The sequence below is a fragment of the Tiliqua scincoides genome, chromosome 2, assembly GCF_035046505.1.
Source record: "Tiliqua scincoides isolate rTilSci1 chromosome 2, rTilSci1.hap2, whole genome shotgun sequence".
NCBI classification, from domain to species: Eukaryota; Metazoa; Chordata; class Lepidosauria; order Squamata; family Scincidae; genus Tiliqua; species Tiliqua scincoides.
In genome coordinates, this window is record NC_089822.1 from 112,047,569 (window position 1) to 112,071,694 (window position 24,126).

At 45.6% G+C, this 24,126-nt stretch overlaps 1 protein-coding gene across 1 annotated transcript in view; it reads right to left on the reverse strand.

The window, feature by feature from the left end:
- Nucleotides 1-427: 427 nt before the first annotated feature.
- Nucleotides 428-24,126, reverse strand: part of CC2D1A (coiled-coil and C2 domain containing 1A) — a 53,739-nt gene continuing 30,040 nt past the window's right edge. Inside the window, exons 16-30 of the mRNA XM_066617946.1 lie at nucleotides 23,646-23,768; nucleotides 21,446-21,504; nucleotides 19,185-19,301; nucleotides 16,819-16,892; nucleotides 14,267-14,325; nucleotides 13,975-14,026; nucleotides 12,676-12,775; nucleotides 12,271-12,361; nucleotides 10,132-10,263; nucleotides 9,292-9,347; nucleotides 5,505-5,571; nucleotides 3,686-3,812; nucleotides 2,934-3,010; nucleotides 2,677-2,724; nucleotides 428-2,452 (exon numbers count right to left, since the gene is read on the reverse strand). Of these exons, the coding sequence (XP_066474043.1) occupies nucleotides 2,432-2,452; nucleotides 2,677-2,724; nucleotides 2,934-3,010; nucleotides 3,686-3,812; nucleotides 5,505-5,571; nucleotides 9,292-9,347; nucleotides 10,132-10,263; nucleotides 12,271-12,361; nucleotides 12,676-12,775; nucleotides 13,975-14,026; nucleotides 14,267-14,325; nucleotides 16,819-16,892; nucleotides 19,185-19,301; nucleotides 21,446-21,504; nucleotides 23,646-23,768 (1,203 nt within the window). The 3' untranslated portion in view covers nucleotides 428-2,431. The remainder of the gene's footprint in view (nucleotides 2,453-2,676; nucleotides 2,725-2,933; nucleotides 3,011-3,685; nucleotides 3,813-5,504; nucleotides 5,572-9,291; nucleotides 9,348-10,131; nucleotides 10,264-12,270; nucleotides 12,362-12,675; nucleotides 12,776-13,974; nucleotides 14,027-14,266; nucleotides 14,326-16,818; nucleotides 16,893-19,184; nucleotides 19,302-21,445; nucleotides 21,505-23,645; nucleotides 23,769-24,126) is intronic.

Below are 24,126 nucleotides of genomic sequence, written 5' to 3' on the forward strand. Positions count from 1 at the left end.
GAGGGAGAGTTTACGGATTAGATGGTGACAATCTCAGCTTAAGCACAAGCCTTGCTTTTCCTTGCAGCAAAACCAAATGGTATCACTGGGATCAAAGGCGTTACAGTTGGAATAAGGAGGATAAATCCGAGGAACCAAAGAATATATGCAAACCAGGATTCCCTGGGTAAAAGGGCTGTTTCCTCAACAAACCAGTATAGGCCTCCTCTTCCTGGCTACCCTCTGTCTCCTTCAAACCATTTAATTTCACTTAAAAACAATGTTAGTTTTACAGTAACAGATTGAGCCATGACTTCTGACAGCTGATGCCTCATTTGCACTTGCTAGGAAAAGAGATGTGTTCTAGTTTTAAAATATTAGAGAAAACTCACTTGTAAGGTTCCATTGAGTGACATCTATTGCTGAGCTGACCCATGAACTCAGCGCAGAAGGTTTCAACAAGGTTTTATTATTGGTGCAAGATTCCAGTATAGTGGGTATACAGAGGTTTTTGTTTAAAAATTTTTTTCCCTTAAACACTTTATATATTTGTATCACTCTATGCACAAAATAAAGCCATAACAGATTCATGGCCTCTGCTTTTAACATTGGCTTTCAGGGCCTCTGGGTAAGCAAAAACCTCAGAAGCAGGCACTTGTACACAAATCAGATTTCCCTAATACCCGAGAGGGGATTGTGTAAATGTGGGTCAGGGAACGAAGGGAAGAGATCCTGGATAGAACATTTGTTTCTCTTTATCATCTCACTATCCCAAGAGAGGAAGAGTTACATTTTGGTTTTTAAAAGGAATGTAGGTGGGAGCAGGGAAAACACAGTCCACAATCTAAGCTACAGTTTGTCACCTAATCCATCCTGAGCAGCAATGCCAGCAACCCTGAGTTAACTTAGACTTTAAAATCCCTATAACCTAATATAGGAAACAGAACACTTCCATCGAAGATCACACTTCCAGCTGTCAAAGGGGAGACTATTCCCATGAGACTACACTGATGTGCTCCAGTTCAGAAAACATGCACCCGGGGCTACAGCAACTTACCTCCCACATCTTTAAAAATAGGGGAAGAGTATAGATGAGACGTGAGCTTTGCCATCTGACATGTCAAAAAATGGGCAATTACAAGAGACCATTCCCTATTAAATAGGAAGTAAATGGTAGAAGAGGAGCCAGTGCAAGCTTCAGACTGCAGGAGGTGGCAGTGAATGTATCTCACAAGTAATTAGGGCACGAACCTGGAGCTGATGGCTCAGACAGCTACTAGAGGAGGGGAGCTTGCTCTGCACTTCTTAGGGAGAATCTCCCACAGCAATCTCATGTTTTTTTGTTATGGAGGAAGGAGCCAAGGCATCCATGATTCAGCAGCATACCTCATTCCTTGAGCTTTGTACCTTTCCCTCCCTGAAATGCGTTGCATGGATGGCCAAGGAGCCAGGGGTTTGTAGAGAAGGATGTGGCCTGTGCAAGATTTTCCAACATCATGGAAATCTGAAGGGGCCTAAGGCAGGTTCAGAAGCTAGGTTCCCAGGGGAGCCAAACAAGCAAGGCTTCATATACAGCATCCAAGTGGGCAATCTGACTACTCAGGACAGATCAGATCAGTCAAAAACAATGAGCCATTTGCATCTTTGAAGGCTATGGAGAGCTAAATAGGATTATGATGAGAAATTGCACAAATAAGGGTTAAGCAAACAGCACTCAGAGAGGTGTGTGCAAAGTGCTGGGTGCAAGGGTAGGACTGGCTTGTAAGGGAGAACTGAATGCACTACATGGGACAAGGAAACATGCTAGGGTAATGGCCTTTAGTGTTCAGAAGGTGCCCAGTTCCTTATGAAGTGAGTCAACATGTTGGGTGCTGTGAGGTTTTCCCATCCCTGGGAACTGAGAAGATAAATACATTGTTAGTGTGTTCACACTACATATTTAAATCGGTTTCAATCCCATTTAACTCCTATGGTTCTGGAACCTGGCATGTTTGAACCTGGAACAATTTGTGGTGGAGATATGGCCTTTAGCTATAGCCAGAACAGCTGAGAATTTTTTCTCTTCACTGAGTCCGGAGCCTAACTCAGTTAAGGAGTTATGCAACTGTCTCATCAATCCCCTGGGGAGGTTTGGCTGAGCCATCAATGCTCAGAGGGCAGTGCCAAAGCAATTCACACAGATTGTCTTATCTCCTGGCCATAGGGAATAACTTACCATACAGTGAGGGAATTAAGGAAACCTTCACCTAGTCAAACAGTGAAAATTAGGAAGTGTCCCTGTTGGAGCACAGTGAGCCAGAGTTCACCTTGCAGCATTACCACCCCACCAGCATAAAGCTCTCCTGCCCCTCCATCCATCCATTCCCCCACAATGGGGAGAAGACCATGCATGAGAATGCAGTTGCTTGGCAGGGTGAATGGAGTGCTTCCATATTTCTGCCACATCCTTCCTTCATCTGTGGAAATTCTGCAGCTGGAAGACAAACATGCAAACCCAATCAGTGTCTGTCCCCACTGCTTCTTGCCAGGAAAAGGCAGAGCAGAAGCAGCACAAGTAACACATCTGTTCCCAATGAGAAAGGTTGAGCAGCAGGGATAATGTCTGGAGAAGGCTTCACTGGTGACCATACTTGGCTCACCCTGCCTTAACTGTGGGAAGTAGCAGCAACAACCACCTATCCTTTGGGCAGCACTCACCTCGCTTTCCACCAGATTTCGCTTGTAAAGGGCATCCTTGGCTGCCTCCTGCCAGAAACAAAACAAACAGAACAAATGCCAGTTGGGCAGGCAGCCAGGTTCAGGTTGAAGTGAGCAAGGTGTAACCCTCCTATCTTTAAGTAGTCAGGCACTGGTGCAACTGAGAAGTCTTAAGAGGGGATTCAAAGGCTTTAGGAAGGGACTTTTGATATCTGCCAGATAAAGAGGGTGGAGTGGGAAGGTCGGTGGAACCATACCCGCTTGCCTTCACTGCCCAGGCGCCGTGCAGCCTCTGTGTATAAGTGCAGGTATCGCTCCAACTGCAGCAGGTACTCTACAGAGTGAACATAAGACATGGTTGAAAACAACATAAAACACTGCTTCCTCCTTACCCCCATTTCGGTGCACTAACAAGTACTGACTCCTGCTTGAATAATCTAATCGTAGTGACTCATGTAAGGAGGAGAGAAAATGGGCTATTCAGATCCACCAATGGAGAATTCCAGTTCAAATACTCCTTCACATTAAAGATGACACACACTCTCTGCAAACTGAAAACTAAGCATAGCAGGGAGAAGAGTTCAGTCTTGCCTATTTGTCAGCAGTACTGTTTTTTTATTTGAAGGGAGATTTTTTTCTTAAACACAGGCAAAAGTGATTCTTCATTTGTCATCTGAAATGACACAGTCCATTCTATCTCCCAGTGGCATGCTCAAAGCCACAGGTAGACCTGACCTCCACCTCAAGATCTTCCAGTGGAGGCCAGGGCTACTGACCATTCAAAGCGAAGGGTAAATCTGGCTTCTGCCTCAAGGTACCCCAGAGGAGGCCAGATCTACTGGCTACTCAGTGGTATGGACACTGCTGCTACCTCCTCAGCATGCTAATTCTGCTGCATGTGTAGACCATGCCTTAGTGGTAGTGACTGGATGGGAAAAGTGTCTATTTGCGCAACCAACTGGAGTAGTTGGAGTGGGGTCTTTGTGGCTAGGACTTTCTGTCAAATTACCTTTCCTAACTGCAGGGCCTCCACGCTGAAGCTGGGACTTCTGCAACTGGATCATCCGCACAATATCTTGATGCTGCTCCACAAGCTCACTGGGAAGTCGTTGACCAGCTTGCTTATACATCACCATCTGCCACCAACAAGTAAATATGTACAGTAAGTTCCCAAGGCAAGGACAGGAGAGTACAACAGCCCCCAGGGTTTGTCCACATTCTCAGACAAACTTCCATCTTGTTTCCAAGTACACACACAGGCTACATTTCTGGGCAAGAATACCTGTTAGCAGTACACCTGAGTTAGTGGCTGAGAGAAAGTCAAGACACTGCTAGGGAGGCCAGATCACCTGAACAGTCTGGCCAGGAATACAGAAGGCAGGTCAGATCTGACTACATGCATCTATGATGACTACATCCTTTCCTTCTGAAGCTGGCATGGAGTCTGTAAACCTTGGAAGGGCAGGCAGACTGCCATAGCAGAATAAACCTAAAGCTCAGATAAAGGTAGCCTTATTAAAGAAATAACATTTCAAAATGCCTAAATGGGAAAGCAAGATACAAGATTACTTGGGCAGACTGCCTTTCTTCACTGGCTGAGAATAGAAATACCAAGCAGAGCCCAAGACGAACACTCTTGCTATGAGAGTCCTTTGTTTCCAATCATTTTCAAAAAGCATCCCTGTGTTCCTGGAAAGTCACTTTTGTTAGTAAGTTTGGCATTTCATTAGTAATAGTTAATCAGGCAAAATTCCAGGGTACTGAACAAAGCACTTGCTCCAAAGCTTTTAGGTGCTTGCTGCTGTTGATCACCTAGGGAATTTCCTGCCCCAGAACACTTCAGTTGACTACTGTGTCACTAATGTAAACATCTTCCTTAGGGAACGTCAGCTTTGTGCCAGGACAGTTTGAGATTTCTGGCATCCTCCTGAGGGTAAACCAGCTTGTCTTATAGACATATGCCTATTGCCTGTCATTAATATCATTGTCCAAGAACAACAGCACTGAATGAGTTTCTGTTTGTACAGTACAGGTTGTGTCTCAGTATTCAGGAGGGTTCCGTTCCCAGAACTCATGTGGATGGCAAAAATCAAAAACTGCATTTAAGCAAATCCATTTAAAAAAACAATGTCCCTTTGCTAGGCAATTTAAAAAGTCTTGCCTTGCTGACCTTTGTGATGTAAGACAGAGTCATTAGGCAGCAAATCTATCAGTCTTTCTCCAGGCACTTAGAAAGGCTTCACTCTGAGCCAGTGACCCCCTCCCTCCATCCAGAGCTCAGTGCTGGGAAAGAATGTAAAGTGATTACTGTATCTTTCACATGCTCAGGGGGAAAATGAGGGGTTGCTTGCCCTGGAGTGTTCTAAGTGCCTGAAGAGAGAATGATTGATGGATTGCCAGCTGGCTGCCTCTCTCACATTTACAAGGCTATTCTTAAAGGACTTTTTCCCTTTAATTTAAAGGGCTCTTCTCATCGTGTTGAGGTGAAAAATCTGTGGATAATTAGGTTATACCTGTACATGAGAACCAAGATTACTGACTTGTTTGCAGCTCTGCTCCTGAAGACCCAATCATTACCCTGCTCTCTTCTGGGACAAAGATTGCCTGACAAAGTTTAAAACCTGAACACCCCAGAGTCTCACCAGGAGCCCCCCCCCCATGTTAGCTCTGCCTCTCCCATCACCTCTCACCCCTTTGTCATTTCTTGCATTGTCAAAATTTAATTTGCCAGCCCCTTGGCCCAGGAACTGCTCTCTTTGGCATGATTTTGCACATACACTGATGGTGCTTGAGTAACAATTGCCACTGCCCAGATCTTCATCACTGACCTTTCTCTCCAGCCTCTCCTTGTCAGATGTCAAAACATTGAAACTGTGCAGAGTTTGGACAGGTCTGCTGCAGAAACAGAATAAGCAGCAATGGTTAACCTCACAAGAGGCCAGCAACAAGGCATACAGTGTAAAGGCTGAAACAGAGGCAGAAATGCTACAATTTTAGAAGAGGCATGCACTAACTTCAGAGAGGGCAGGGAGTCCAGGACACTAACCCAGTCCATGACACAATTCAAAGGCCCAATCTACTAGCAGACCTAATTCTTGTCAAGGCAGAGGACAAAATCCTAGGAGCAAGGCAAGGCTGGGCAGATTTATAACAAGGACCAAGAACATCCACCACAGTAGAGTTCCTTTGCTTCAGGGACCAGAGCCTGATCAAGACACAGGACTCACTATGGGATTTGTCCCTGGCACTTTGCAGAGAAAGGGCAGCTAGACAGCTGCTTGCTAGAACACTATGAATATGTGGTTTCTCCCATCACTTTTACTTAGCCCTGTTGGCATTCTTCCTTAGTATGCCGCAGTACAGGTCTCAAAGGAACACAAGAGATCTAGCAGCAGGATTCGCAATTGGCTAATCAGAGGAGCAAGGACCATAAGCTGGGCCTGTAGAGCCTTGCCTAGAGCTCTGCTGGGTGTATGGATCTAGTGCATGTAAAGACAAATCTGCTGCCCACATGTCAGTGCAGGTTGGCTATTTGGTAAATCTTAGACAAGAGAAAGACTACTCAGTTCCCTGCAAAGAAAGGCACTGCTGAATGAGGCTTTGAACCCCTGGCAACCAAGCATCCCATTTTACCCTTGTCATGAATAAGTACATGTTAGGCCTAGGTTGGCAGTAGAAGCCTGAACCAAACTAAGGCAGTGTAACTGAGAAGTTGCTAGCAGTTCCCAGCTGCAGGAATGTGAGTAAATAAACAAAAGGATTTGTTGTCTTTCCTTTGCTGTGCAGGAAGGACAGATAACAAGAATAGCAACCCATTGCAATGTTTAGCACCTTAGCAGACAGAGAGGCACCTTATCAAGGGTGATTGAGTGCAGCTGTGGATCTCCAGTTGGGAGGGGTAAGAACTATGAGAGGTTAGCAACCAGGCCAACTTCCAGAAGGTTCTGTTCCTCAAGGGTTCTCATTGGACAGTCTAAATAGTATGAAGTCACCTCACTATTAGCATAATGGGTGCCCAAGGGGTGTGAGTGTTCCTTCTTGGACAGAGTTTTGGGTGCAACATCCTGCACGCTTGTGAGCTCCATTGTCCTTCATGGGCACCTGGCCTCATAGGCAGCCCTGGAGCTAAGAGATCTACAAGAGTAACTGACCCAGGTGAGAGATAGGGATTAATAGAGATAGCCAGCTAGCTTTATTATTTTATTGCTGATATGTTTCCAAGATGTTTATGCCTCTAGCATTTGCTGCCTTATTGTAGAGTGTGTAACCTTACATACTTAATAAACTAAAATATCTTTTACTAAGTGTTTTCATTGTCTGTTGGGGACAAAGATTCAGAATCCTGCCTAGCTGTTTAGCAAGCTACCGAGTGCTCATTGAGGTCTAGTAACTTGAGGACTGACGCTTTAATTGGAGAAAGAGCTCAGTGTCTGCAAGGGATAGAATTAAGCCTAGAGGGTCTCAGTGTCCCTGGACTGAGGCACTGGCATATACAGGGTGGTGGCAGTACTACTGGGCAAGGGGCCTTGAGGGCTTTAGGGTTCAAAAACCAAGAACCCTAAGCACCCAAACCCCCCTTTGTTTACAACAACCCTCTGGCCCCAGCTTCAGCATTTCCTTTCAGAGAGCTTCCTATCATGCTCACACCGGCCTCTGGTGGCCCTCCAACAGGCAGCCAGGGATCCAATTCCATTGTGCTTCTCAGCCAGCCCCAACTTTTCTTCCATTTCGGGTCCTAACCTTGGGAACAAGGAACTTTGCCCTTGTGTGCTGTGCTGCTCTACCCCCTCTCATGCATTGCTTGTCTGCCCTACGGGACATGCCATGCTGTAGCAGATCAGCAAACCAACCAACTAGCTCATTTCCATCTACATGGAGTAGAGTCATCCAGATTGCACAGATTCATAAACAAGGCATGATGGCACTGTTCCATTAAACTCCGGTATCTGGTAATCTAAGGCAACTCTCTCTTTTGCACATGTCTCACAGAAATTAATGAAATTTGCACAAGATTGACAACTTGTCCCCCAATGCTAATTCAAGGAAAATGCAGTGCCTTTTAGATTTTCTGCCTCAGGCACTATTTTACACAGTATGTAACTAACTAAGAGCCCACCCAAATGTCTTGGGTGGGTTCTGAGTTTCCTATACACTGTGAAGTAGTATCTCCACTTAGTATCCATTTTGCCTTCCTGCCATCGACCACTAAACCTTTGTTCCAATACAGCCATCCAGAACTCACTGCCCTCCCTGGTTGCCCTACGTTTTTTTTCTCGTCCAAGGTTGGCAGGAACAAAACATTCTGTGCAAGAGAGCGTCCAAGGCCCAAGAGAAGGAAGTCCAAACAGAGCTGGCTTGGCTACAGCAGTGAGCAGATGGATGTTCTGGAAGGAAATTAGAAGGAGACTATCAGCAGCTACTGCAGAGTAAAAGGTGATGACCTGGGCACCCGCCTACATGCAAATGATAGAAGCTTATGCCATTTCACTTATAGATACCCAATCTTCCCAAGCCCCAACATCAGGTAGAGGAACTCAGTATGATTGACTGGATAAAGTGTGGCCACTGAACCTAGCAGACTTGGATTTAAAGTCTGTCTCTGCCATTGACTCACTGTGTAGTCATTGTGTGGGAAGCAAATCTATCTTCCAGCCTCAGTTCCCAATGCTAGTGCAGAGAAAAATTATCTTGACTGTACCGAAGGAAACGGAGGCTTTGTCATTAGTTTTTATCCACCTTTCACTACATAATCCCAAAGCAGTTAATACAGAATATAAGAACACTTGAAAATACTGGTCAGAAACAGACAAAACCACCACCAAGCAGCAGCTAAGATAAGATTCAGAAAGGGATCTATGAAGTGCATCCCAACTTTGGAACTACCACATGCCCTTGGGCACCTAAGAACTCTAGCAAAGAGGCATCCCAGTAGCATAAAATGTGTCATTTACAAACCCCCACAAGAACCTTGCCCCTTCTGACAGCATCTCCCAACCTGGGCTACTCAAATCCCATTTTATATCTATGCACATACACTGTAGGTAAGAATGGTAGGTACCTCTTACTCCGTAGGGAAGAACACTTCACAATCCTGGCCGTGATCACTAAAGCATTCTTTTTTCTCAGCAAGCCTGTCAGAAAGCTTGGCCATTTGATGTGACACAAGCAATCAGGAGATCACAGAAACAGACCAATCTGACCACAGGGCACAACCCAAGCACGGAGGTGATCTGCGCAAGTCTCATGAACATGAATTATACTGAGCTCTTGTGCAATTTTCATTCGGGTCAAGAGAGCTTTCATGGGATAATGTTCTTGTGGATCATGACCCCAGGTCAAGTTGTCCTGTCTCCCCCACTCTGTTGTCCTTAATGATACCTAAAGTCGCTGCCTCATGGTAGGGCCACTTCTGCCCTATTGCTTCCTCAACATAGGTCTTGTATTCCCACTCCTGCTTGGGCTGAAATGAGCAACTAAACTGAACTGTCAGTAAGAATGCACAGAATCTATAAAAGTGGTAAGAACAAGATTTGTGAAGATCCATTTCTCCACAATTCTTTTCGTGCAAGATTCAAACCCAGACAAAGCCCACCCAAGCCATGAGAACATACCTACCTACCACTTGCATCCTTCACTGGAATGACTGCTGGCTTGGGTTTGGGAAGAGCGACCTGGGAGAGGAAAGCAAAGGTTCTTAAGTCCTACTATGTCTAGTGCAGCAATATTCACTTCCACTTATGCACATCTCAAACTGTACAGCATCCCCAAAGTCATCAGCCCTGTTTCTAGAGAGAGAAAATAACTGGTAGCACAGACAAGGGCACCATCAGGGTAGCATGTATGCCACAATTCTATAAAAGTACAGAAAAAAAACACACTGGTTTATTTCTTATGATAAACACAATACAATTCATGTTAACTTGGTGCAGAATTTTTTTAATATTACACACACTTAGATGCAATCTGCCCCTATGGCTGCAATCCTAACCTCACTGTCCTAGGAGCAAGACCCACTGAACACAATAGGATTTACTTCTGAGTAGACCTGGTTAGGACTGTGCCCTATGTTGTCCTATAGAAAGGAAAGCAACCTTGTTACAGAAGTAATTGCTGAAGCCACCAAAAGGCAAAGCAGGAGGGCACCTTGTCCTTAGTCAAGCTTCCAGTCCAGTTCCAAATAACCAACACTGGTTTGATCCCTGACACCACAGCTGGAATCTATTTCCCGCTGAGCCAAGGGAACCAAACAAGTGTAGTGGCAGAAGGAACTCCAAGCAGGCTGGATGCCCTTTCAATGACCGCTAACCACAAATTTCATAGGGTTATTGCTTTTGATGGCCTCAGCAATACAAGAGCTCAGAATTCTGCACAAAGTCATCTTCAGAAAAGACTGTAGGATGCTCAGATTGGCCCTTAAGGAAGAGTCCTTGAAACACACAACATCCTGGATCTTACTGGTGGCATAGTTAGGGGATCGATGACCAGCCACTTCTCTGTTGTCGTCTCCAGCTGCTGGGAAGTGAGTGGTTCTCTGAGGCGAATAATTACTTCTAACTTGCCTCCTGTGGGCCGTCGACCATCCAAGAGCTAGGGAGGAGAAAGAGGAGCAAGAGGAAGAAACTGATAAACAGGGGAAAGAGACCTGAGGAGGCACCTAGTCAGCATGAAACCATCTTCTCCTGCACTTTCTGGATCTATATCTCCGTCAGTCACACCATTTAATGTGTATCACAGAACACTTCAGAGTAGCAAAGATAAGTGGGGCACACTTCTCATTTCCATTCCCCTACCAATGATGATGCTTGCTTGCCTGGAGAAACTCCTGCAAGGCTGACTGAACAGGGTGCTGGAACAAATGCTACTCCAAACCTATTATTAACATCATTTATTATTTTCAAAATTTGCACGAAGTTGTGTATAGAATTAAAACTATCAATAATAGTATGTTAAATTGCAAAGAGAGTTATGGCACCTGGAATTTTTTAAGATGCCACAAGACTTTTGTTGCAACAGCTGCAGATAAAAGCAGCAGGAGCAGCTGAAATTTGATCAGCAGCCCAGTTTTAAAAGGGCTTTGCTTAATCTGTGGTGGAAGGTGGCCAGTAATTGGGCTCATGGTCTTCAAAAGGTTGACTGTTCCCTAGAATAAAGCGCCGAAACTGAGAAAGCCTTGTCTTCTGGCAGGTTTAACTTCATACACAGAACGAACGAACGAACAAGCATTATATTTCCGCCCCTATAATATTATATAAACTACAGGCTGAATCTCAGTATTCGCAAGGGTTCTGTTCCTAGAACTCATGTGGATGGCAAAAATCGCATTAAAGCAAACTATAAAACAATGTCCCTTTGTTAGGCAATTTAAAAACAGCCTTGTTTATTTTGTGATCTAAGACAGAGGCATTAGGCAGACAATCCATCAATCAGTCTCTTTCCAGGCACTTAGAAAGGCTTTGAGCCAAAGATCTCTCACTTCACCCAGAGCTCAGTGCTGGGAAAGAATGCTGTTTTCCGGTCATGTCTGGAGGGTGCTGTGGGAGGCTGGGGAGGCTGTGTATGGCCTCTGCAGGCCAATTAATTATGGTCGCAGCTGGGAGACTCAGTGGGTCCTTAGGGACCTGCAGTGGGTCAAATCCATGGATAAGGAAGACCCACCTGTACATACATTTTAATCCTATCCTTCATCCAAGAAGCTCAAACTGGGGTAATATTTTTACCCTCACAACAATTCTATGGGACATGACCAAGAGATACTAATTGGCCCAACATCACCCAGTGAGCTCCATGGCTGAGTGTGGATTGGAACCAGGCTCACACCAGTTAGTCCAGCACTCTAACTGCTGTATTATACAGTCTTTGATGACTTGATTTAATACAGGAACTCAAATGGGGGCACTCTTCTTAAAGTATACTAGACCCAAGTTGAGCTTAAGGTAAAAACAGCTTGCCAATTTCTCTCTCGCCCACCTAGTCCTTTCTCACCTTAGCTACGCAACACAGGACGCGATCCTAACCGGCAGTTATGCTGGCATAGGAGGCCCTGGAGTGTCGCAAACATGCCGTAAGGCGCATTTGTTCCTCCGTGGGCGGGAGCTGCGTCGGCACATTCAGATGCGCTGACGTGCAGAGGCAGACAGAAGCCTCCATGGCGGCTCCCACGCTGCTGCTTGTGTCAACACAAGCGGCAAAGGCAGGCCTGGGGGGGCGGGAGGGGGTATTTCTGGGCAGGGGGAGGGTGAGCGATGGGCGGCCCCGGGGCGGGCGCAAGGGGAGCTGGGGGCAGGGCTGGGACCCGGTGGTTATGCTGGATCCCAACCCCCATCCCCGGAGAGTACGGAGCGGCTTCCAGCTGCTCCGCTCTCCTCGGACTTGTGCCACATCCAGAGGTGGCGTAGGTTCAAGGAGACCCATTGGGGCATGCAGCCCTTTACCCAGGGGTAAGGGGAAGAGCTTCCCCTTGCCCTGGTTGAGCTGCTGCAGCCAACGAACCTGCGTTGGATGCAGCACAAGCCTCCTGGCTTGCCTGCTCCAGAGCAGGTTTGGATTGCACCCACAGTGATATATGTATAAAGTGCCTGAAAGGGTTAAGCTTACCTCCAGAATCTCCCGAAGCTCACATGCTGTCTCCAATGCCTCCAGTTTCAGCTGAGTGGTTCCTAGCACACGATCATTTTTGAACAGCCCTCTAGGAAGAAAAGATAGTAATAAATCACAAGCTTTGCTCACTTGGCTGCCCTCGGCTGGTCTTACATGTTCCCTTCAGCAAAGTCACCACTTGGTCTATTTAAAATATCCCCACCAAATGGACTGCTGCAGAATTCCAGTACGTCCCCAGTGACATCTAGTTCCCCCTTTAAAAGGAGTTTAGTTTCCTTGTGAATTACCTTTCAAATTGACCATATCATGGGATAAGAGAGGCTTTAGGGACACAATGTCCACCAGTTTCTGCTAGTGACACTTAAATCTGCTCTGTCCATTCCAGAAGCACAACTCACTCACCCCTTATGGAAGACTTCAAACTTGATGCCTTTTGTCTGGATGGCTCTCTTGAGGCCACGGTGCCCCCGATTAATAAACAGCTTGAATTGTTCATGGAATTCTGCCAGAAAGTGAGATGCCAAACAAGGTTAACTGGTGAAGATATGAGCCAAGAAGAATCAATCTTACATTCTTAAAAGGACTGGGATCAAAGTCACAGATTGCTTCATATAGCTTAGGAGGCTCTTGCCCTCTCCCAAATCATTATGCTAGGATATTTTCCTGCAATACTACTTATCATATTGAGCAGTGTGGTATTGGGACAGCTACTGATATACAATCTCAAGCACACAACCTAATCAAGCACTTATGTGCTGGTGAAAGGAAGGGGCTGTAACCAAGTGACAAAGTTTTGTGTGCAGAGTGTCTCTGGTTCAATTCCTGGCACCTCTGGATAGAGAAAAATTCCTGCCTGAAATCCTGGAGAACTGCTGCCAGTCAGTGTTAACAATACTGAGCTAGGTGGACCAATTGTCTGACTCTGCAGAAGGTAGCATCCTGTGTAAATCCTGGGAAGATCAGGCTGTAAGGTGCATGATACAGGATGCAGTACAGGATGCAGGCTGTAGTGATCCATCAGTGGTAGGCCAAGAGATATACTCTGAATAACCCTCCACCAGCAGCACATGTATTGAGAAGGCTGAGCATTCCAAACTTCTGATGCTACTATTCCTCCTTGACAGCAACAGCCAAATGCCCCAAGAAGGCAGTTAGCAGGTTCTGAGGAAGACAGACAAAGCTAGCCTCATGCTTTATCCACCTTCCTCTAAACATTTAATAAGGAAGGAAAATACCATGGCAATTTACAAGGGCCCCCTGCCAGCGACAGTGCTCCAAGGGCACTGCCAAGACAACCTGGTGGCTGCCACCTGGCCCTTCTTCTGCCATTCATTTCTACCTGGGAAGAAACTGCAATAAGATCTGCACTGCTCATGCTTCCTCAGCTTTCAGATGCAAGCTGTGAATTCTACAGAAGCATCTTCCACAAAAGGATAAAAATAATTATCTAGCTGAACCTAGAGGAAGGAACTAATACTTATTGAAGGCAGAAGTAATTAGTCCATAAGCTCCAACTTTTCAGGAGCCATGCCCGATGATGCAGCCCAAACTTGCTACTACAGCCCTTCCAGTCTTACTAGCTCCTGTGTCATGACTATCAACAGCCTGTTCAGCTACAGCCCTGTTCTTCAACAGGTGACCTGCAGAGGTTTTCTATGCAGTCTTCTTCTAGCATGATCTAAAGCTTAAACAGGAATTTACCAGGAGAGTTGGAATTTTTAACCACGCTGGTCTTGTCCTTTTGAGCTTCCTCCTGCAAACACAGAATAGGAGTGTGAGAACCAGACCTTCCTCAGACACCCGGAGGGCCTCCAGTAGCCATCACCATCATCGTAAATGCAACTTCAAACATTGCACTTTTTCTGAACATATCATAACCCTAAATGAATCTATTTCACTGCACATATAATAATGCTGTCTCATTGCTGAGAAACCTCAATAAGCTGTTTTCTGTACAGAAAGAGGAATAATACTTGAAGCTGCTCTAACTCACCGCATTGGGGTAGGGGAACTCAAAACGCACAAAGGTATCCAAATCATTGGGAGCAACACCTGAACAAGAAAACATAAAAATGCCAGTCAAGAGTTAGTTTTTAAATCTAAAAGAATTCCTTACACCCTAAAGGAGAACAAGGAGTGGTTCTTACAAACATCTCCGGCACTGGCCTCCATGCCACTGTTTCAGCCTGAAGAAGTTGTCACTTCAAGTTGCTCCAGGCTGTAGCAGTCACGTGAAAGATGATACTACTCATAAAAATTTGCTCAGACTGGCTCTGTGTATGTCACTGTGGATACCTGAGAAGCCATTCTTGCAGAGCCTGCTTTATGCATGAAATCTGAGGCACTGCGATGCCTCCCCATGCCTGCCTCAGCCTGTGGTACTTTAGAAGGCAGCATGTATGGCAACAAGCACGCCGGAAGAAATTGTGGGAACAGGCCCAAAGCAAGGCTAATTGAATGCAGAGAGCCCTCTTGGGAAACTGCCATTGGAACCAGGCTCCTGCTGGTGCTATGAAAAGAACTAGGGAGGTGGAAAGTCTTTTGACAAAACAGCAAGTGAAACTGCATCGAAAGCCAACAGAATTATTTCAGGGATTCTCTTTCATGCTCAGTCTCTTTGTCTCTGAAGGCAAACCAGGCAGAGGAGAGGTGTGAGAATTCTGAAGAAATTCAAAAAAAAAGGAGAGATGGGGAGGAAGTTCCTTTGCAAAGGAAATACTCAAGTAGCACATCATGTTCCTTGATATGCAAGTTTCTCTTGCATAATACTTTACATAACTTAATTGGTGGGCAAAGGCATAAGAACATAAGAACAGCCCCACTGGATCAGGCCATAGGCCCATCTAGTCCAGCTTCCTGTATCTCACAGCAGCCCCACCAAATACCCCAGGGAGCACACCAGATAACAAGAGACCTCATTCTGGTGCCCTCCCTTGCATCTGGCATTCTGACATACCCCATTTCTAAAATCAGGAGGTTGCACATACACATCATGGCTTGTAACCCAGAATGGATTTTTCCTCCAGAAACTTGTCCAATCCCCTTTTAAAGGCATCCAGGACAGATGCCATCACCACATAATGTGGCAACGGGTTCCACAGACCGACCACACACTGAGTAAAGGAATATTTTCTTTTCTGACTCTCCCAACACTCAATTTTAGTGGTTGTCCCCTGGCTCCGGTGTTATGTGAGAGTGTAAAGAGCATCTCTCTATCCACTCTGTTCATCCCCTGCATAATTTTGTATGTCTCAATCATGTCCCCCCTCAGGCGCCTCCTTTCTAGGCTGAAGAGGCCCAAACACCATAGCCTTTCCTCATAAGGAAGGTGCCCCAGCCCAGTAATCATCTTAATCGCTCTCTTTTGCACCTTTTCCATTTCCACTATGTCCTTTTTGAGATGCGGCGACCAGAACTGGACACAATACTCCAGGTGTGGCCTTACCATCGATTTGTACAACGGCATTATAATATTAGCCATTTTGCTCTCAATACCTTTTCTAATGATCCCAAGCATAGAATTGACCTTCTTTACTGCCGCTGTACACTGGGTCGACACTTTCATCAACCTGTCCACCACCACCCCAAGATCTCTCTCCTGATCTGTCACACACAGCTCAGAACCCATCAGCCTATATGTGAAGTTTTGATTTTTTGTCCCAATGTGCATGACTTTACACTTACTTACATTGAAGCGCATCTGCCATTTTGCTGCCCATTCTGCCAGTCTGGAGAGATCCTTCTGGAGCTCCTCACAATCACTTCTGGTCTTCACCACTCAGAAAAGTTTGGTGTTGTCTGCAAACTTAGCCACCTCACTGCTCACCCCTGTCTTCAGGTCATTTATGAAGAGGTTGAAAAGCACCGGTCCCAGGACAGATCCTTGGGGCACACCGCTTTTCACCTCTCTCCATTGTGAAAATTGCCCATTGACACCCACTCTCTGTTTCCTGGTCTTCAACCAGTTCTCAATCCATGAGAGGACCTGTCCTCTAATTTCCTGACTGTGGAGTTTTTTCAGTAGTCTTTGGTGAGGGACCATGTTGAACACCCTCTGAAAGTCCAGATATATAATGTTCACGGGTTCTCCTGCATCCACATGCCTTTTCAAAGAATTCTAAAAGGTTTGTGAGGCAAGACTTACCCTTACAGAAGCCATGCCGATTCTCCCTCAGCATGGCCTGTTCGTCTATGTGTTTTGAGATTCTCTCTTTGATGAGGCATTCCACCATCTTACCCGGTATAGATGTTAGGTTGACTGGCCTATAGTTTCCCAGGTCCCCCCTCCTTCCCTTTTTAAAGAAGGCACATTCTGGAAGGGCCGAACATAGTTAAGAGATGCTGAAACACTGAACTCTTTCTCCTGACACAGCAGCTGAACACTTTAGAAACTCATCATCATTTCTAGCAATCAGTTAATCTTCCCCCCTTCCGATTTTGCCCCCAGGTCAGCTGATTTCTTTGAGCTTATTTAAGGGAATGAAAAGAAGAAGAATGGCTCCTTCCTCCCACATTCTCAGGAACAAGAAGCATTTGTTCTTTTACCTGAAGGTGCTGGAAGGTTGATTCCTTTCACTATAGAAAGAACCATATCATTGCTGTTCAGCTCTGGAAAGATTCTGCAAGAAAAACAAGTTCCAACCAACATCAGCAGAAAGTGGTTGAGTCTCAGTATTCCTGAGGATTCAATTCCCAGAACTCACATGGATGGCAAAAATCGCATTAAAGCAAATCAATTTAAAAAACTATGTCCCTTTGCTAGGTGATTTAAAAACAGCATTACTGACCATTCTGATGTAAGACAGAGCCATAGGCAGACAATCAGTCTCTCTCCAGGTGCGCAGAAAGGCTTCATTCAGAGCCAGCAACCCCTCCCAGAGCGCAGAAGTGCTGGGAAGGAATGCAAAGTGACTTTCTTTCATAAGCTCAGGAGTGAAGCTGTTCTAATTGCCTGGAGAGAGAATGATTGATGGATTGTCAGTTGACTGCCCTCTCTCACATTAATGAGGCTATTGTTAGACTTTTTTTCCTTTAATTTAAAGAACACATCTCATTTCATTGAGATAAAAACACAGGTGAAAAATCAGTGGATATTAGTTTATACCTATATTTTATGTGAGCACCAGTTACTAAACTGAAAGCCAGAAAGGTTACTCAGCAACACCTGTTGATGCCATCTAAAAATTACTGCCTGTTCTATACATAATTATACTAAATTAAATAGATCTTCCCATATTTTCAATTCCAAAAATATCATATAATCTACTGGTAGGAAGCTTGGATCTTGGAGTGCAAAAATCAAGAAGGGATTCTCCCTTTAAGTGGCAACAAACCACCATGCTACCTTAAAAGTAGCAGCCCTGCTGGACCAGGTCAAACATCCACCTGATAGCATTCTGTTTCCAACAGCAATTGGTGAGATTCTTCTAGGAAGCCAGGAAGCAGGGCACGAAGGCAGCAATGCTTCCCTGCTGCTGCCTCCACTCCCCGCTGCAACTGCTATTCAGAGGCATGCTGCCTCTGAAGATTTTTTCACAAGGCCATCATTGTCAGTCCCAGACCTCTTCTCCATAAACCTGACCAACCCCATCAGTGGCAGGGGCCCTACATCTTGTGAAATTAGCTTAATGAATCACTGTGTGGAAGACAGACTTTTTGTCTGTCCTCAAACTCCAGCCAATGAATTTCACTTGGTGGTCCAAATTCTAAGGTTATGGGAGAGTGAGAAGAAATTCTCTTTATCTCCTTGCAAAAAATACATGGTTTTGTAAACCACAATCATGTCCCTGCTTATTGTCTTAAACTAAGAACGTTCAAACACTTCAGTCTTTTCTCATAGGGAAGATGCACTTGCCCACTGATAATTGTTTGCTCTTTTCTTAAGGGACATCAGGAAAGCAATGAGGCACAGTGGTCTGGGAGCTAGAAATGTGTTTTGCCCCACAAACAGATCTCTCACCATTATGGTAAGGTTTCATAATGATAAAGTTAATGGCATCCAGCACTTACTCAGGCATAGCTGGGTCTTGCATACAACTCCCAAAGAGAAAAGTTACAATCATGTGTGGAAAATGTGCCTGACATTTGGACACTTTTATTTTCCTTGCAAATGGAACTGTGGACACAACTTTTTACAACAACCTGATTAAAATGTTTAATGTTGGCAGGATTCAACCTATGGGTCATCAGCTGGCCATCCTTGGTGTATATTGAATTGAGGCTTGAACCAGGGTGCCACTGTGATTATAAGAGAAGCTGTACCTACAAAAGAGTGAACTGCCCAGCGCCTTCATTCACTATTCCATTGACAGTCTCTCTCCACATCATTTTAAGTTCTTTTTAGAGTTAATGTGACTAGAGGGTATTTCTGTCTTTGTGTAAGAACTATTGCCCCAAGGAAAGTGCAGGCTTGACACGGATAGGGATAAAACTTTGTTTGCTCCATTTTGGATTTTTGCAACTGTGATTCCAAGCAAAACTCTCTACAGAAAAGCAGGGCTTTTACCCCATTTTTCTGACCAGTGACTAGGAAGGAGGACTTAAAAACATCTGACATCTATGTTTTGCCCCAAAGAACAAGCAGTAGCTTTTTTTGCGTATGGGACGGGAAGTTAGTCAGAATAAGGCACACAGGAAAAACTGATGCCAGCAGGTGCCAAATAAAACTGGATTCAGCAAGATTAACCCATTTCTGTCCAACCCACAGGTGCACACATTTGTTCCCTGTTGCGTATATGCAACGTTGGGCAGAAATGGTTTAATTAACTTCCCCCTCACAAATCTGGAGAGTACTCCCCCCCCAAGTGGTGGAAAAGACACATAGGACCCAGTCATCAATATCCTGATCTTGTCTAGTTCGGTACTAAGAAAGGTAAACTAAAAAGCTCACTGCAAGTCAGTGGTGCACGCACTTGATCATGTTGAAAGTCCGCTGCTCATAATGATATTTGGGCAATGGAAATCCCTTGGCATGAGCTTGCTTTAGGATCTCCATGTTCTTTTTGCAGTCCTCAGCCATCTTCTCAAACCTGGAGAAGGGAAGACCAAAACAGATCTATAGTTTACAGGTTTGTTTATGGATCTCAGTCATTTAGCCAAGCTATCCTGTGCCACACTTGCAAATATAATACATATCAATTGGCTGGCAAATTAGTTGCTGATTTACACAACTTGTGCTCCTTGGGGTGTGAGCTACACCATGTGCAGTGACAGCTAAACTTGAGGCAAAGCATTCATCCCATTAGCTTATGTTGAAATGGTGGAATACAGATGGGATGTTTACTTAAAGAACAAATTGCCAAATGCAAAGAGATGGACTTGCTAATTGGATTAGGGCAAAGGGCAGCTGTACTTAAACCCCACTGCAGCAATGCAGTGGCACCAGTGCAGCTTCCACTGCATCTCGTGGGGGATTTTTAGTTGCTACCGTAAGGTGCCAATTGGCGTAAGGTGCCAATAGTCTCCTTGCCCTGTGACATGCCCTAGCAGCTACAATGGGTCAACTTGGATCTTCACCAGTGATATCACTGGCACAAGTCTGCACTGATCTGTGCAGGCAGATCAAACCTGGGAAGGGGGTTGGGATTTGGCGTCCGCCACCACTAATGAACCCATTCCCCTCCCAGGCTTGATCCATCCACCACCTGCCCAATCTCCTCCCCATTCCATCCTCCCCCCAACCTGATTGCAGGAAGGAGGGTCAATCAGCAGGCTTGCAACTGCTCCAGATGTTCATGGCAGCAGCTGCGGAATATCGGTTTTCCAGCTGGCTTCATACAAACAGGGAGAGCCATGAGCATGTGCACACAAGCCTCTTGCCTGCTCAGATGTGCCAGGAGGAGGAGAGGCACATGCCCCCTCTCTCAATCTCTCTCTCATTAGTATGCAGTCAGCTGGAAACTTGATAGACTTGACCTTTCCCATTACCCTTGTTTGGGTTGTGACCCTGGGTTTGGGAACCACAGCTATATACAGAAGTTCCTTCTAGCTATTACGACAAACAGCAACATGATTTTGTGCAATCCTTTTTGTGTGTGTGTAAAAAGTCATCTACGCAAGTGGCCATCACCACATCTTGGGGCAGTCAATCCCATGCGAATGGTACATAGAAAAAAATGCTTCCTTTGGCCATACCAAAAGCTACAGTCAATAGTATCTTGGAGTGATTCCAAGCTCTTGGAAGTACTTGGAAGAAGGGGAAAATTTCATTTATCTCCCATCTGGTTATAATTTTTATAGACATCTAACTTTGCACATGGAGATGACGTTGAGTTATAACATCAGGGTTGGGAGAACTTTGCTGAGCTTGAAGAAATAAGCAGGAGCAGGTGAGCTATGTTGGAAAGCTGCTGTCAATGACAGTTTAGAACTTTAGTTTGGTTGAGCAAGAACCTGAAAAATTAAGTGTAACAGAGTAAACTTGGATCCTGACACACAGAAGCAGTATTATTTAAAAAAAACAAAAAACAGCAACTAAAAATGGAAGATCTCCAACCATAACAAACCAGCAGACCCTGAGACAGGGGCACTCTCACACAGATGTCTGGGAACAAGCTAGCTGTGTTTTGAGAACAGAGTCCCAGACAACAGAATATTCTCCATGAAACAGCAAGTTCTGGATCAATGGCGATTATGGATTTTATCAGGCAGTGGTGGAACTAAATTAGACACTGAACTAAGCAGTGTAGTACGTGTGTGACCAAATGTGTTATACAGGATTATAAAAAGAATATATGAAAATGGATCTTAAGAGAGGTAAAAGAAAGGAAACATGGGGTGGGTATCTTATCCCATGTCCCTTACAGAAGGAACTTATGCAGCCTTTTTACACAAAGAGCCCGAACTTGTCCTACCTGCTAAATGGGCAATGCAGCTCTGAAGTAAGGGAACAAACATTCCCCTGCTTTGAGGAGTTCTCCGTGAGTGACAACCAACTACCGGATGCAGCACATGTCCCATGGGCACTGCTATGCCAGTGCTGGAAAGCACTGACATAAGGGGTTAGGATTGTGCCCTGTATCTCATAAAGCTGCAGGCAAGAATGGCTATGTGCAGAACAGCAAAGGACCAGCTGTCCTGAAAAGGACATTTCTGACCAACATGGCATGTAGCAGGACAAAGGGGCAGCAAAGTCCAGAAGAAAAATATTTTTGCATGTTACTGATACACTTACTTGGTAGTTTCTGTGATATTCCCTAAATGGGTAAACTGCTTGGAGTAATTCATGCACATCTGGAACAGTAAAAAAAGTCACATGAACAGCCATCACATGAAGGTCCTAGCTCATGACCATGGATTATAACATTCCCAGTAAAACTCCTTCAAACCAAACTTGCATTCCTCACCTTAATAAGCCAAACTTATGCATGCTTCAGACCTTACATGGCCAGAGCATGAAGCACTATCATCTCATGGAAGAATAAAGTTATCTGCATTTTTCGCAGTGTAACCCACCCATCTGTTCATTTTCGACATAAGATGTAGGGTAGCTGCAGAGCCTCCTATTCTGGGTCAGACACATGCCTTCTGGACAGCCAGCCTTAATTACAATTGCTGCCAGCCCTCTAAGAGCAAATGAACAGATTTGGACAGAGTGCCCACTGCAATTCTGCAGATCTGAGCTGGGTCTCTCTTAAGCAGGAGAGCTTACTGCTCTTATTTTCCTGAGGCTGACACAGAAATGAAGTGCAGCGAAGTGAAACAGATAGTACTGGCACCACCCAAAAAACTGAGAGTGCAGAGGGGGCAAGGTATTAAGTAATCTTAAGGGAATAGGTTTTGCAAAAGAGAGCTTATAGTTAACAGAGGTTCAGCTGCTTAGCCCCATCGATAAATCCTTCCTGATGCTGGCACTGATGTTCTCAGAACTCTATCCCGAGGGAGTGGGGAAACAACCTACTAGTCAAGGGACATGTGCCCCTTTCTCCAAGCACCAGCTATGAAAGCAAACTATTCCCTCCTATGTGCTCTCTTAAACCTCTGCAGACAGCAAGCAATCAGCAACATTCTATCAACAAGGACTAAAGGGCCAGGATGATGTTGTGGTTCAGGAGTCAGACCTGGAAGAGCCAGGTTCAAGTCCCCACTAAGCCATGAAGCTTCCTGGGTGACCTTGGATCACAGGATTGTTATAAAAAGGAGGGGAGGAACTATGTATGCCACCCCAAGCTCCTTGGAGGAAGGACCCTATAAAAATGTGAAAAATAAATAAAAACAGGCAGCTCTGGTACTAAAAGTGAGCTGGGTCAGGAGAAAAGTGCCATACTTTAGATCAGGGGTGCCCAAACCCCGGCCTGCGGGCCACTTGCGGCCAGCTGCAGGTCCCCATCCGGCCCCCAGTGGGTCCCCCCACCTCCAATGGGCACCTGGCCTCACCCCAGCCCACACTGGCCTGCTGTGCGAGCTCCACGCCTTGCTCTCCCTCGCTGCCACTCAACTCAGTGGCAGCGAAGGAAAGACGAGCCCAGCCGGCATGCAGGGCCTTTTATAGTGGGAAGGTAACATGAGACTTGCAGGTCTCTTCCCACTATAAAAGACCCTGCGTGCTTGCCTGCTAGTGTCTTCTTCCTTACCCATGGGCTGGGCTGGGCTGGGAGCAGCTCCGTTTGGCTCTGCTCCGCTCCCTTCCTCCCCTCCCTTCCCTCCCAGCACGTCTCCCTCGGGAGGGAGGGAGGGTTGGTTGGCCGGCCAGCCAGCCAGTTGGCCGGCCAGCCGGCCAGGCAGGCAACAGCACCAGCACATGGGCAGGCAGGTAGGCAGGCAGCTGGGCAAGCAGGCAGGCAGCCCAAGCGAGGGAAGGAGGGAGGGCGAGGGGGCAGGTGAGCAGGCGGGTATGTGAAAGTGTGAAAGATCCCCCCCTCCATTTGTGTGTGTGTGTGTGTGTGTGTGTGTGTGTGTGTATGGGATCATAAACTAGCATGAAGATCCCCCCCTTCTTAGGGTGAATGTGAGCATAAACTGGATTGAATTCATTCATTCATTTTCCGTCTCTAATATATTCATTTATGTAAATTTATTCAAATTTGAAGTGTAAATTAATTCTTTTTTCCCCTGGCCCCTGACACAGTGTCAGAGAGATGTTGTGACTCTCCTGCCAAAAACTTTGAGCACCCCTGCTTTAGATATAAATAGCATAGAATGCAAACCAACAAATGTGGCTACTACTATCACATCTACTTTGACCCCAAAATCTCTGCTGAGTCACACCAGTAATCCTAGTGCAACTCTCACCACATCTAGTAAATCTCCCAGGAATGGAAGCAAGAAAGCATCCTATTTTAAAGGCACGTTACTTTTCTGGATTCCTGCTATTCCTGGGCAGGAACGATTGCACACAGATGACAGCCTCTCCACAACCTGCCTCTGCTTCTTACCTCATATTGTTGCCTCATCAGTTTCACCAGCTCAGTGTACTGACTGGCCATCTCTGGGGGTACGTTGACTCCATGACGCTGCACAAGTGTGAAGTCCTCCTTGTTCATGGGGGCTTGAGGTACCTGGAAGAAGAAACAAAATGAGAATGAACTAGCCCTTGCAAAATCCATGCCAAAATAGACTCATCTCCACATACAAATTTCACAGCAAGAGGACAAGGACAATGACTTGTGCTGTGTGGTACTTAAGAACAAAGTGAAAGCACTAGCCAACTAATGCTAGAACAAAATGCACCCATCTCAGTCCAGTCATAGCTTTTTGTAGATTTCTGGAGATCTAGATTTTGCCTTCCCTACTGTCTAATCCAATGTCAGGAAATGCCAGTTCAATTCCCTGCACCTCTCCTCAGCAACATGTCAGGCGAGGCAGATGGACTGGACCAATGAGTGGTTGGACACAAAACCCAGGAGGGTGTCAGGG